Genomic DNA, 14,512 nt, shown 5'->3' with positions numbered 1-14,512 from the left:
CTCTTGCTCCTGTATGCATTGATAGAGGACAATGAACTGGGTGTAGGAAATTGGATGTGTTGATACAAGATATTACAGTAGCAGCATGGTAGATGCATATGCAAGCACTATCATAACCAGGCTGTTTTACAGAGGAAATTAAATGGTTGGTTTTCTCCTGTGTGGTTAAGTAGACAAAGGTGTTTCCCATGACCTCATGGGTTGGTAGTCTAGACAGAAGGGCTGGACAAGGTTATTTTGCCTTTATACTAAATACCAGTTTCTAGCAACTGTACGCTACATTTTGAAGAGTTTTGTTGCCCTTGGGAAGTTAGGCATGACATCACTAGCAAGTAGCATGTGAAAACTTTAGTTTGGATTTCACATTTTTCAACTAGATATTGCCTGCTGTAAAAGAGTTCCTTCTGCTGTCACTGTGCTAAAATCTATAGTGGGGTTTGATATAATATTTGGATTAAATATTGGTCAGATGTTGGTTCATTATGCAGGCTAATTGGTTTATTGGTTTTCCTCGGTAACTGTAAGTAGTACATGTTAACTGATTTAATCCAGTTTAATTTTTTATCTGTAATGGGGGATCTGTAGATAAGTATTTTGTATTTCAACTATGCCATACTCATAGTGGACTTAGATGGACTAGAATTCCCATCATCCAGCAGAAGTGAAGAAGCCCAGGCCAGAGACCACATACTACCAGTGGCCTGAGAGAACTCCTGGGGCAGCTCTTCCGCCAACTTCTCTAGGACTACTTACGACCTGTGTGACCTGAGAGAAGGCAGAAGCGAAGAAGACCTAGCTTGAGAGCTTGTGCCATCAGCTCCCAGTCAACCTGAGAGAACTCTTGCCACTTCACATTTTATATCATTTATTTGTTTTAGGATTTTAAAATTGTAAACTGCCTTGGAAGTCCCCTCCCACCCCACATACAATGCTACCATGCCTTCTAGCAACTGGTACTCTGAACCTGGCAGTTTCATTTCAGTTTAGCCTGCACAATGAACATATTCTCCATGGACCTGTCAAATACTTTTTAAAAAGTCCTCTTAAGCCAGGGGTGAGAAACCTTTGGCCCTCTAGATGTTGGTGAACTGCAACTGCCCTCATTCTGGGCCATTGGAGCTGGTGGGAGTTGTAGTTCAGCAATATAGGAATGTAAGAACATCCAAGCCTGCTGGATCAAGCCAGTGACCCATCTAGTCCAGCATTCTGTTCTCACAGTGGCCAACCGACTGCCTGTGGAAAGTCCCAAGCAGGATTTAAGCACAAGAGCAATCTCCCGTCCTGCAGTTTCTGGCCTGCAACAGTGGAGGTAGAATATATCAGTCAGTGTTAGTAGCCACTTGATAGTCTTGTACTCCATGAGTTTGTCTAATCCTCTTTTAAAGTGGTGGCCATCACTTCCTTTTGTGAGACAAATTCCATAGCTTAACTAAGTGCTGTGTGAAGAAGTACTTTCTTTGGCCTGTCATGAATCTAACCATTTCATTGGATGTCCATGAGTGCTAGTGTTAATGAGAGAGGGAGAAAAACTTTTTCTCTAGCCACTTTCTCCAAATTGTGCATAATTTTATACTTATATCATGTCACCTCTTACCTCTAAACTAAGAAGTCCCAAATGATGTCCTCTTTCTTCATAGGGGAGTTGCGTCATCCCCTTGATAATTTTGCTTGCCCTTTGGTGAACTTTTCCAACTTTATAATATCCTTTTCTAGGGGAGGCAACCAAAACTGTACACAGGGTTTCAAATGCACCATATATTTGCATAACAGTGCACCATACATTTGCATAACAGTGTTATATTACTGGCAGTCTTATTTTCAGTTCTTTTCTTAATGATCCCTAGCATGGAATTTGCCTTTTTCAAAGCTGATCAAGCTACCCACTGTGACCCCAAGGTCTCATTCCTGGTCAGTCACTGCCAGTTCAGATCCTATGAGCGTATAAGTGAAATTAAGATTTTTTGCCCTGATGTGCATCACTTTATGCATTCACTCAGTTTGGAGAGGCCCTTTAATTCACCGGCTTTCCAGGGCAAAATTGTTTGTTTCATGTGGTTTATTTTGTAGTTCCTGTGCAATTTAATGTACACAATCATAAACTGAAGAGTATACTGTCCGCTATATATTAATCTGCTAATATCTTTTTTTAAAGGGCCACCTGACAAACTCCCACCGCCAACAAGACCTCTGCCAACAGTGCCCCCACATCGTTCTGTCCCTGCAGCAGACCCACGGAAGAATGACAGGCCTAAACCTCCCCGGCCGCCCACGGGAGACAAGCCTTCTTACCCTGGAGCCAAACCCAACATCTGTGATGGAAATTTCAACACTCTAGCCATTCTTCGCCGGGAAATGTTTGTTTTCAAGGTAGGAAGCCACTTTTTTATTGTTAGATCAAGTGACTATGTATCTGCTTTTTCAAAAACCCGCTCTCATTCATCATGCCTCTGCTTCTGAGCTTTCTTGCTGTTTTAACATTCAAGAAAGAAACTAGAAAATAAACATCTGAATGGCTTAAATGTCTAACAGAGGAAAGGCTGGAGTCTTCTATTTTTGGGAATGAATTAATGTCAGCGGAAAGTTGCAATGCTTCAAAATTTAACGGTAAGTAAATACTGAATGCTATGGAGAGATAAAAAGGCATAATTCAAGTCATGAATAGAAGCTAATAGGGATGATTTTGTTGGGAACTTAGCCACTTCCAGGCTCATTGCTGTTATTGTGTTTTCTTTATAAGGACCCTGTAATTTAACTTTATAATTAGATCAGTCCCTTTATAAAGGCTGTTTGTCAGTGTGCAGTGGTTGCCTTGATACGTTTTTGAGTGGAAGCCTATGTTATAAGAGGCTCTTTGCAGGTGTTGAGAGTTTTTTGTGTTGCTGCTGCTGTTTGGTTGGTTCAATTGTTATTTTGTTTGGAGATGCATCCATACGGTGACATCTCGTGAACTAGAAAGCTTTTTTTCTTTTAGGGGGATTGGAAAGACTTCACTAAGAATTGAAAGACAATGAATCAAAGGAAATCCATTTACTGGAACAGAATATTGATGTGGCATACCATCCTGTATGGTGTCCAAAATGTATTGTACCAGGACCATAATTCAGTACTTTAAAAGAATTTTATGAGGGATATTGTTCTGTAAATTTTCCATATTAAGCACAGGAAAATAATCAACTCCAAATTATATTGCAAGTATACACTGGTACTTCACATTTGATCAAACTAGGCATGACTTTTTAAGAATATATTCCATGAATCTTTTCCTGTTCTTATTATTGTCGTTGTCATCATCATCATCAAAAAATGCTTCTAGAATAGATTACCCCTTTTATCTAATCATAAGACTTATTTGGAGAAGAAAAATGATTTCTCAGGAGGGATTGATTGATATGTACCTCTTGTCTCCAGTCCAAGGCTCCATGCACACTCCAGTGCATACACAGAGCCCAGTTGCTTTATTAGAAGATAATTCTATGTGTGCAGTGGAGCTCTAATCTCCACTGAAATGAACAGAGAAGACCTTTCGGTGAAGAACCTCCTATATACATACTTGCATATCTAAAATTTGGTGAAAGGTGACACTAACATTTGGGAGAATAGATACATAATAGTGTACAACATTATTATAGTCTGATGACACATGAGGCCACAACCTTCCTGAAGCTAAGCAGGTCTGGGTCTGGTCAGTGCCTGAGTGGGAGACTGTCTGGGAACCACATATATGCTGCATTGGGTTCTATGATGAAAGAAAGGTGAGATATAAATGCAATAAATAAATAATATTGAACTTCATCAGGAGATGTCTTCATTCAAGAGAATATCTACATCCTCAAATTTTGAATGCAAATGCTAAGTTATATATTGGAACTCCCTTAGCCACAACAAATTGCTAGATCTGAGCCTTCGTGGAGTGATTCTTATATGCTGTGTTAGTGTGTGTGTGTGTGTGTTTAAATATGAGAATACATTATATTTTACCAATTTGATGTTTTTATTCCTACATATTGATGAAAGACTAATGATTTTAGGTATATTTTCCATGACAATTAATTTAGATTTGTACTAGAAGTGCCCAGTCCTACTAATACCAAAGACTCTTGAAGTGGAAGTTGATTCAGTGAGAGCCTTCTCTGGTTATTCAGACAAATAATTTATCCAGGAAAGATTAATAAGCCGTTCCCTCCTTATTGATTTCACTGGATCTGTACTTGCTTAAGGATCTTATAGAGCTATTCGCATGAACAAAAGTAATTGGCAATTGCATTTCCTGTTGTTAATCAGGAGGACACAACTTAGTTTTCTGTGGTTCCAGCCTCCTATTATTCAGCAAATACATTCTGCACTTCCTTATAAGTGAGAATACCCTAAAGTTTTTCTGTTCTTTTATTTCATACAGAAAGCCCTTCTTTCTGTTAGGTGTTGCCACGGTTGTACTCATAGGGTCTTGCCCTAGTGCCTGTGAAGCCTTTTAATGCACACACCCATCCACTGTTCCCTTGGACATGACATGGTGAAGGTGGCTGCATTTTTCATGTGAAAATTACATAGAATTGAAGGAGGAAGTTGGAAAATTAATGCTCTTTCTCGCATCTTATTTCACCTCTGTTCTTTCTAAGGCTCAGATAAATTATTTTCCTAGATCTGTTGGAAGTATGTGGGTGTGTGATCTTTCCGCTCTTGGGGATAGGGTGATCCAGGGGAGGCCGATGGGGCCCACATGACTCATTCAAAAATCTAAATGTGTCTATTTGCTTAAAAAAGTTGATGAACCCTGCTCTATTGTGAACACTGATGTACTCCAATGATGAGTGGGAAGAGACCTGCCCTGGTGACATTTGCATGAACAAAAAATATCAGGTGTAGGAGTAGATGTTCATCTGAAATTCTATTCTGAATATTGTACAGACATTACTTTTTGATGGTTGCTTGCTGCTTCTCCATAGCTCAGTCTACCTTTATAATGGCAGTGTTTAGCATTCCACAAAGATGCTTTCCACCATAATCTTCAGCCAATAACGAGAGGATTCTGGTACTGGGAGTACCCAAATGATTCTGCCATTCTGCATAATGTTTAACTGTAATCATTGCAGATAGGAGCTGGTTGTGGAAGACTAGTATCTTCAACACATAGGTAATGTTTGAGTGAGGCTTCAGTGAAAATAGCAGCTCAAGAGTTTATTAAATTGAAGTAATTTAGGTAACATAATTGCATTACCTAACTTAACAGAATGTGTGGCATAGTTTTCTGTAGTCATTCTTCTTCATAAAATAAATAATTTGTAGGTCTGTGATTCTAGATTATTTCATTTCATTCATTAAATCATAATACATACAGAGCACATTTTCTTTGAAAATTTGTGACTTTTATGAATCCCTCTTCAGAAAGAAATCCCAACTCTTTGAATCAACTCATCAAGTATTAGTGTGCTTTTCTTTGTAAGACATTGTGGCCATCCATCTTTGTGAATGAAGCAGAAAGGTTAAGGAAGAATCTCATTTTCTAAGTTGACATTAAGCAGGATATTAAAATACCTACCTCTTTGTTGCACCATCCATCTTATGAACCAAAGATCATGCACTTATTTGTTTTACACACAGCTAAATTATTCAGTGCATCACTAATACTAATCTTATTCCTTGCCTAAACCCGTGACTTTAGACAAAGAGATCAATTGTAATTTCTAACCAGATTCTGTCTTTTAATTATAAAATAATAGCAGCAGTCTTTAAGGCAAGCTAGTTTTATTTGATTAATTATCCTCTACATGTCTACTAAGAAATAAGCTCCATTTAATTCAATAGAACTGATTCCCAGATAATTGTTTATAGGATTGCACCTTAAAATGATATATTTATTATACACCCCATACAGTGAAATATGGGTTTCTTTTGTGTTAATAATATTTTCATGGTTCTACCAACCTTAGCAAGGGAAAGGGAAAGTTCCAGGAGTAAATTTCTACAAACAAAGTAGTTTTTTGAAAAAATGCCTGCCTTTCAAGATAACTGTTTTATCATCCTTTAACTGTCCAGATGCACACATAAGAGAGTGGGGGTTTAGCATGAGGGTAGTAAGCGGCACCACAGTGCATTTCTCATTCTCCTTTCATTGTTTGCCACAGCCACAAAAAGGAGCTCAAAAGCTTTTGCGTCTGATTTCATTTAACCACAGTTTAGGATTCTAAATCAGAACTTGTGGTTAATCTTAACTATGATCTGTTGAAAGAAGGCAGCTTCACAACCCAAGGTTTGAAGTTAAACCATAGTTAAGAATAACCACAGTTTATTGGGTTTGGACATGACAACTGTGGCTAATCTAAACCAGAAACAAAATCCTTTTCTTCCTGCTCCTTGTGGCTGCATCTAAGAAGGAGGAGGGAGTGTATAAGCACTGAAGTATGGGTTAGCATGGCATCTAGATGGTGCCAATGGAACTTAGCAGTGAAAGAAGGCATCTTTCCCACAACCTTTCTGTTTCAAAAAATTGAAATATCTTCAAAAATTGTTCTTGATAATGCAGCAGAATCAATGATGCTGGGCTATGTCCAGAAAATAGCATCAGAAGACTGTGCTTCAGCCTCATAGTTGTCCTATGGTGTGTCTCAGGGCATGATCTTGTACCCGGTGTTGTTCAGCAACTATATAAAGCTATTGGGAATGGTCATTAGGTCATTTGGAGCAAAGCATCATCAGTATGCTGATGACACACAGCTCTGCTTCTCCATAACTTCTGAATCAGGAGAGGCTTTGTGTGATCTGACCATTGTCTGGGCACAGTGGTGGACTGGAAGTGGCCCAATAAACAGAATTTGAAGCCTGGGAATATGGAGGCATTGTGGGTGGATGGTTCCATTTTCTGGGAGATTGGTCAGTTGCCTGTTCTGGGGTTTACATTCTCTGAAAGAATAAGCTTGTCATTTGGGAGTGCTTCTGGATCCATCTCTATGACTTGAGGCTCAGGTAGCTTCAATGACTAGAAGTGCCTTTTACCAGCTACACCTGTTATGCCAACTGTGGATGTTCTTGAAAAAAAGTTTCATGCATTGTTAACTTCAAACTGTTATAGAAATGCACTCTGTGTAGCTATCCATTGACCTGCTCAGAAAGCTGCAGCTGGTACAAAATGCTGCGGTGAGATAATGGCCAGCACATAACTCCAGTACTTAAAAGCTTGCACTGGCTACCCATATGTTACCAAGCCTTGCATTAATTAACAAATTCCTTAACAGCTTAGGACCAGGATACTTTGCATCCCTAGGCTCCTACTGGGAGGAAAGGCAGGATATAAATTTAATTAATTAATAAATAAACAAATAAATACTTGAAGGACTGCCTGACTCATATCACTGCCTGAGATCTCTTGAGGAGTCACTGTGTCATGGGCCCCATAGAGAGCACCTGGCAAAGGGAGGAGGAGGAGGACAGGGATCCTGGGAAGGGCTCTAGTGGTCAGCAGATGGAGGGGCTTGAAACCGGAGAAGACTTTAGTATTCTGATCAACAATAGCTCCATCCCCAAACACATGCACACTTCTGTTCTCCCATGGAAACAGTGGGGAATAACTATATGCTGGTTTACTGCCCCAAATTTTGTCACTTTGGTCCCGTGATTTTCTGGATTAATGGGGTTACAAATAGATTTTTCCTGGAAGCAATTAACATGAAAATGAGTGGTAAACTTCCACTAGATTCCACTAGATTTCCAGAAGTGACTTTTACATTGTCTGAAAGATCAAATAAAATGCAGACATTATCATGGAAATATTAGGAAAATGGAATAAACTGCTGTCTGAATGCAGTCTGTCAGTGGCTATTTATAATCTCAGCGCTTGAAAGGAGATGGGATGCCTTCCCACTTCTTTTCTGGTGGACTTCACTGTATCTAAATCGGGTTCCCAAAATGTGGTTCATGGACCACCAGTGGTCTGCAAGCTTCATTCAGGTGGTCCATGGTATGCCCCCATTAAATATTCATATTGATTTTTATAGCATTTTATTGCTTCTTTCTTACATTTTTTTTTTTGCATTAGAATGCACGGTGCATTCCAATTGCTACAACCGGCAGAAAAAAAAATCATTAAGTGGTATGTCAAGACCCTCAGCAATTTTCAAGTGGTCCATGGGGGGAAATGTTTGGGAACCATTGATCTAAATAATATCACTGGTTGAGAGAATGTTTTGAACTGTGTGTGTGTGTGTGTGTGTGTGTGTGTGTCTGCTTCCTTGGGCTCCTTTGGGAGGAAGGTGGGATATAATTGAATATTTTTTAAAAAATTTAACTAAACCATCCTTTTCACTCCAACTTTGAAGCCATCTCTCTTTTCTATCCCACTTCCAAGTGCTGATCTATCTGTTACATTTGTTCAACATGCTTTTGGTGGTGTAGATGTGTTTTCTTCAGTTTTACTGTCTTAGAGGTGCTTTGATTGAGAAGCAATATCTTTATCCAACATCACTCAATATATTTCATGGCTGAGTGGAGATTTGAACCCAGGTCTTCCTGTCCAAATTGAACATATTGTACACAACACCACATGGACTTGCCTGCAAAGTACTATTTTATTTTTCAATAAAGAGGATTTTCTGCTAGTGATAAAAGATTTTGTAAAGAATTAAAGCATGCCTCTTCAACAATTTGAACGAAATATGTTTTCTGTCACTACAACTGTCAAGAAACATTGCAGTGTCTCTTTCTTTCTGCAGCATAAGCCATGGCAATTTTGACTTCATTGCAGTGAAATGGTAGCTGTCTTCACCTCTGCCCATTCGTTTACTCTGCACTATCTTTCAGATGAAACTGTGCATGTAATTAAAATTCCATTTTAGATGGAGCATTTACAGCAACAACCCTATTAAACTGAAAGAGAGGGAGAGAAGGGGTGCAGAGAGAGAAGGTATCACTGCAAACAAGTGAACGTTGACATTAATTGGTTTTGATGAATATGCAGCTTTTCATTAGCAGATTAGTAATTTCACTATAAAGGGACTCAGGGATAGGAAATAAAAAACTGAGAATGGAGGATAGTGTGGCATTGAGCAGAGGGGAAGGAACAGCACCAGCACTTTATTCTTATCTTGTCTAAAGTGATATGTATTTATTTATCCCATAAGGTTGTTAATATAGCTGTCTTGTGGTTGCTTGACTTGGTGAATGTCTGGCCTGTCAATAGCAGCCTTGGAAATTTGTACAGAAGTACGGTGTGCAAAGAAGAACTCTGGATTCCAGTCATGGAGCAGGTCATTTTGTTGTTGAACTGTATGGAAGTCAGAGCAGGAATTGCACAGAGCTTACACATAAGTATTTTTCCCCACTTTTGAATGACTGAGAGAAACAATGAGTATTTTTTGTAATAATAAATGAAGATGAAATACAAAAATAAAATAGAAGCTGCTGGACCTTCAGCAGGCATTAATCTAATGTAGCCATCAAAATTAAATATCATACCACAATAATACAGATACACTGGCAGTGTTTGCACATCATGTTAAGCCAGGATTTATATAAGCCATGGTTAGTTTAACAAATGGCAAACAAATAATGGGTTGCTCCACAAATGATCAAACCATAGTTTATTTCATTAAAACCTGGTTGACCCCCCACTCTTCACTGCCTGCCTGATATCCTACACTTCCCCCAGACTCCTCTCCTTTTGTTGAAAAAACATACACAACACCTTCCTGTTGTGGTTAACTTTGATTGATTATTATGTCTGCATTCACATTAACTGTGGTTAACTCTAACCACAATCCAGTGCTAGCACTGGATTTGAAAACAAGGTTTGAAACTGGTTACAGTTCCTGGTTTAGGACTAAATTCTGGTTACCATTAGCTATGATTAATGAATTGGTGAGACAAGTGAAGGTTCATAGGGTGGAGGAAATTGAGGGACTGTAGTAAGTGAGTGCTTCATTCTGCACACAATTATCAATAATGATCTCCCTGAAAATAATGATCTCCCTGACGAGGTGCACCTGGCGCCAACGCTGTTATCTTTTCAGTGCCAGGTCAAGACTTTGCTCTTCTCCCAGGCATTTTAGCATGTGTTTTTAAATTGTTTTTAATTTTTATTTTAATTGTGTGTTAAAATTGTATTTTGTGTTTTAAAATTTGTATAATTGTTTTTATTGTTTTTAATTGCTGTCCAGAGCTTGGAAAAGTTACTTTTTTGAACTACAATTCCCATCAGCCCCAGCCAGCGCCATGCTGGCTGGGGCTGATGGGAGTTGTAGTTCAAAAAAGTAACTTTTCCAAGCTCTGTAAACCGCCCAGAGAGCTTCAGGCTATGGGGTGGTATATAAATGTAATAAATAAATAAATAAATCCCTTAATCATGAGGTACAACAGGCATCCATTGTTTATACTCTCTGGAAACAATTGAAGATATTTTTGTTTCAACAAGATTTTCAAGTTAGTATGAAAAAGTTTCTGCCTTAGGCGTTCCTTTTTAATTATTTTGAAATTTATCTTTATTTGGGTTTTTGACACTGTATTTCAAACTATTGTGGAAGGATTTACAATCCATCCCCTAGGAGAGTTCCTGGGAGTTTGAGTCTGATGGGCCTCACCTAGCTTCAGCTATGCTGCTTGAAAAGCCTCATAATAAAGTGATTATTTCAGCTTGCCTAAAATGAAACTAAGTTAGAATGCAGTCAAGAGGTAGAGAAAAATGGAAGTTGTGAAAGATTTCGCAACATAGGAAGCCTGCTCTTTAAAGATGCTAGGTTAAAGATGCTTGATTAAAATGAAGACATCAGATCATGGTTGTGACGTGTTTTTCCTTGTTGGCACATGGATAGGCAGGGACTAAAATGTGATGAAGGACCGCCCTGAAGATGTATGATTTTACCATGTATGGAAATTAATGTATGCTTTTGACTATGACATATGTGTGATGTGTAATTTCTATATAAAGGTCTGCTGGGCATATTTTGGGCAGATAAGGTTCTTGGTAACCTCTCTCCCAGTGATCATTGGTCTATGTATCTCTCAATAAACTCTGCCCTTTGGAGCACAATAAATTGACTGGAACATTTCCTTCCACAATTTGGTGCATTGGCTGGGAATCGAACCTGGGTCAGGGGAGGGGGCACCCAAGATGAGTTCAAACCTTTACATTGGGTTATTAATGCACTGGTTGGTGCCAATGACTGTAGGTTGGTGGAGCTGAAGTGAATGTGTTAAATGTGTATGAAGCTGGTGTATGGTGATTGCTGGAAGACAAACCACTCTCAGTGCTAGGCCCACCGGCTGATGACCACTGAAAGGTGATGTGACGCCTGGCATGAATGAGGTCAATCTGGGTAGAGGTTCCCAAGTGAACACACTCCCAAACTGACAAGTGCGTGGTGTTGTGTGTGTTCTGAATGGAATTTGTAGGCACTCTAGTTGCCAAATGACCCTGCATGCACATGAATTGTCTGTGTCTCCTTTGCCCTTTCCCTACTGTTTGTCTCGTGTGGAGGGAGGCATTCCTGTAGCAGGGGACCTGCGCCCCGTCTCGCATGCTGCTAGGTGTGGAGGGCATAGTAACCCTGAAAAGCCAACAGAGCCCTGCTGGGAAATTGCCTCCTCTCAAATTGTGTGAGTGTTCAGTGCCTTGGCAAATCCAAGCTTAAGGTATCTTTTGCCTGGTGTGATTAGCCCTGGTTAAGATTGATGGGTTCAGTAGGGGAGGCCAACAGCAGTCCTACAGAAAGGGCGTAAGACAGACCAGCTCAGTGTAAAATGTATCATACCCTAAACGCCACTGGACTACAATGTGGTGAGAATCCCAATGAAATATATACACCCCAAGCGTCCAGGCACCATTCATGGGTGCCTGGTGCTTCAGAAAATTAGAAGAGAGGGATCCTGCCCAAAGGTGTTGAGACCCTCTTACCATAATATCCAAATTTACACACCCTTGGCCCTTGTTGTGGACATTCTTAACTAGGTTTGTCTGTCTCTGTCAGTCTTATTTTCATTTTCTGATCTCTTTCATGCAGTTGCATTTGTGTAGGGTTAGTTGCTATGGGATGAAAGGGAGGGCCATCTTGCTGTTGGGCACGCTGCTATCTCCAAGTCAACAAAACCACAATAAGGGAGGTGAGCTTCTGCTTAGTATCTACCCCCCCAAAAGGGTACCCTAGCTCTTAAGATCTATGAGGAATATGGCCTGCCAGCAGTGGAATTCCTTCCTCTCTGGCATGCTCATACTCAGACCCCAGTAGAAGCAATAGTTTCCGCTAGAGGGCTTATTGGATCTGGAGTGCCTAAAGCACCTCCGGAAGTTTCTAAAGGAATTCCAATGAAATTGAAAGTAATTCTGGAAAAAAGGAAAAGGAATTCAAAATGGAAATAGAATACAAAGGAAAAGCTGCAGCAGAAACTCAAAGATACTCAAACAAAAGTTGGGTGGAAATATGCTGAGTGACTCCTGTGGCTACCTCTCAACCTCCAGGGCCCAAACAGGAGATTTCTCCATTGGAGCTTGGGAGCAGGGCTTGGGAGAGATACAGTGATGCATTTCAGTTGACTCCATTTCAACTTGAAGATTTAAGTCAAGAAGCACTCTGTGCCCCAGTGGGGATGCCCACTCAAATCAATATGGCACAAAAGCTAAATACTAAAATAATTAAAATTTTAAATTTTATGATTTGGCTCAATTTGCGTAGGGTGGTGGAAGTCAAAGCTGTCGTTTGAGAGACCTTAGGGCAAATTGTCTGCTGGAGACCTTTTGAGCATTTCTATGGATCCATCTAAATGCTGACAGAGACCAGCAGACAGTGATTGAGGAATTCTGTACGCAGAACCCAATCAGCCAACAGAGAACCAGATGACACAATTTGAGGAGGTAGTATCCTAAGTTTGGGGGTGGCAGACCTGCAGTGGGTGGCTGGACGATCTGCTGGTGGCTACGAAACATGACTGTGCGGTAGCCCGGTTTAGGACACAACTGGTTGGCCTGGTGGCAGTAAATTTGGTGAGGCATTAAGAGGGAAAAAATGTTTAAAAATAAGTACAAGGTTAACCTATTAACATAATTACGCATGCAGAAGTCTAAGACATCTGGCAGGATCCTAATAACATTGGTGCATAATCCCAAGGGACTACAGTGGCAAGGGGAAGTTTCCTTTTAACATAGGCAGTGCTTTCCTGGAACACCAGAAAGTACTCCTGCTTCTTCAAGCTGGCTAATTTGGATTGTTTGTGCTGTCCCTGGTTTCATATGGTTCAGCTGTCACTGCGCTTTGTGGAGCCAGTGGGGCACTGAAATAAGACAAGTATTTTATTAAGGAAAAAATGTTATCAACTGGGAAATTTAAAATTGAATAAAACTGAATACTGATATGTGTAATATTGAAATTATATTAAATTAAAGTTGTACAAGATTGGGTTAATAAAGAAGAAACAAAGAAGAAACAAAGTTGATATATTGTCCGTCCACAGAGGAAACCACAGTTTCCTTGAGTGGAAAGAAAGGGATATGAGAAGGGGAAAAAAGCATTTTTATACGTACAGAAAACATCTGATAACAGCTGTTAAGTTTTTTTCAAACCATCTTCTTCTTGTGGTTGTTTCAAATACCTAGACCTACTGTCACTTTCAGTAGGGTGATGGGTCTAGATGTTTGAGAAGAACCCTAAGATATGGTTCCCCTGCATTATATGTCTTCGTTTATCTTTGTCACATCTTCAGCCATGTGTGATTTCATATCCCCCTTGGGTCCTGGGATTCATGATCATATCCTCCTTGATCTGCTCATTTGGGAGCAGTCCGGGGTTAGACAGCAGATTCAAGGCTACCTGAGTCTACCCCTTTCAATTTCATGGTCGACGTTTTTATGGTCAACGTTGGGGCTTCTAGATTTATAAATTGTCCCACCACAAGCTGCCCATCCCAGCTTCGTCACCACCACAGGCTGCCCACAATGAAATTATTCTTGTGTTAGCACAGACGGACTCCAGTTTATGGAACTGGAGAAAGTGCTTTCTCAAGTGCCTGTTTCCTTGTGGCAACACATTCCAATGAGGCAGGAGACAATTTAACCACAAACCAGCAAGGGTTTTAAGTCTAATAACAACTAGGGTTATTTAGAAGCTGCTGTGATTTATAACCTAATTGTAAACTGCTATAGGTTTATGTGATTGGCTATTCCTGGCTTCTGTTTCCTTGATAGCCTGGAAAAATCTGATGGAGGGTTCCCCATCTTCATCTGTGCACAAACCATCATGGGGTTCAAGGTCATCTATCCCAGACGGAGCATGGTGGAATTTTCCAACTATTCCCCATAAGCCACACTATTTTTAGTTGTTTTTACGATAGATTTGTAAATCACCTTGAGACTCATGGAAGAAGTTAAAATTACAACGACGACATTTAAATGAATTATCTTTCGACAGTTAAAATTTTGACTCACTTGATTGGGGCCACATACATAGACACATGGCTAGCAAAGATCAAAAGGTTAGCTGATATTTTATTCTATGGTGGTGTTTCTACATCCCCAAAGGCTTGTGTAATTAGTCAACAA

The 14,512-nt window shown here is 39.8% G+C and overlaps 1 protein-coding gene across 1 annotated transcript in view; it reads left to right on the top strand.

Annotated features, from left to right (window-relative positions):
• The window catches only part of MMP16 (matrix metallopeptidase 16), a 278,412-nt gene that overhangs the window by 167,634 nt on the left and 96,266 nt on the right, over window positions 1–14,512 (top strand). The window contains exon 6 of the mRNA XM_061602657.1: window positions 2,153–2,367. Coding sequence (XP_061458641.1) covers window positions 2,153–2,367 — 215 coding nt within the window. The remainder of the gene's footprint in view (window positions 1–2,152; window positions 2,368–14,512) is intronic.

This window comes from Rhineura floridana, chromosome 1 (assembly GCF_030035675.1).
Source record: "Rhineura floridana isolate rRhiFlo1 chromosome 1, rRhiFlo1.hap2, whole genome shotgun sequence".
NCBI lineage: Eukaryota > Metazoa > Chordata > Lepidosauria > Squamata > Rhineuridae > Rhineura > Rhineura floridana.
The sequence above is the reverse complement of the archived record's forward strand: the minus strand, read 5'-3'. Positions and strand labels throughout refer to the sequence as shown.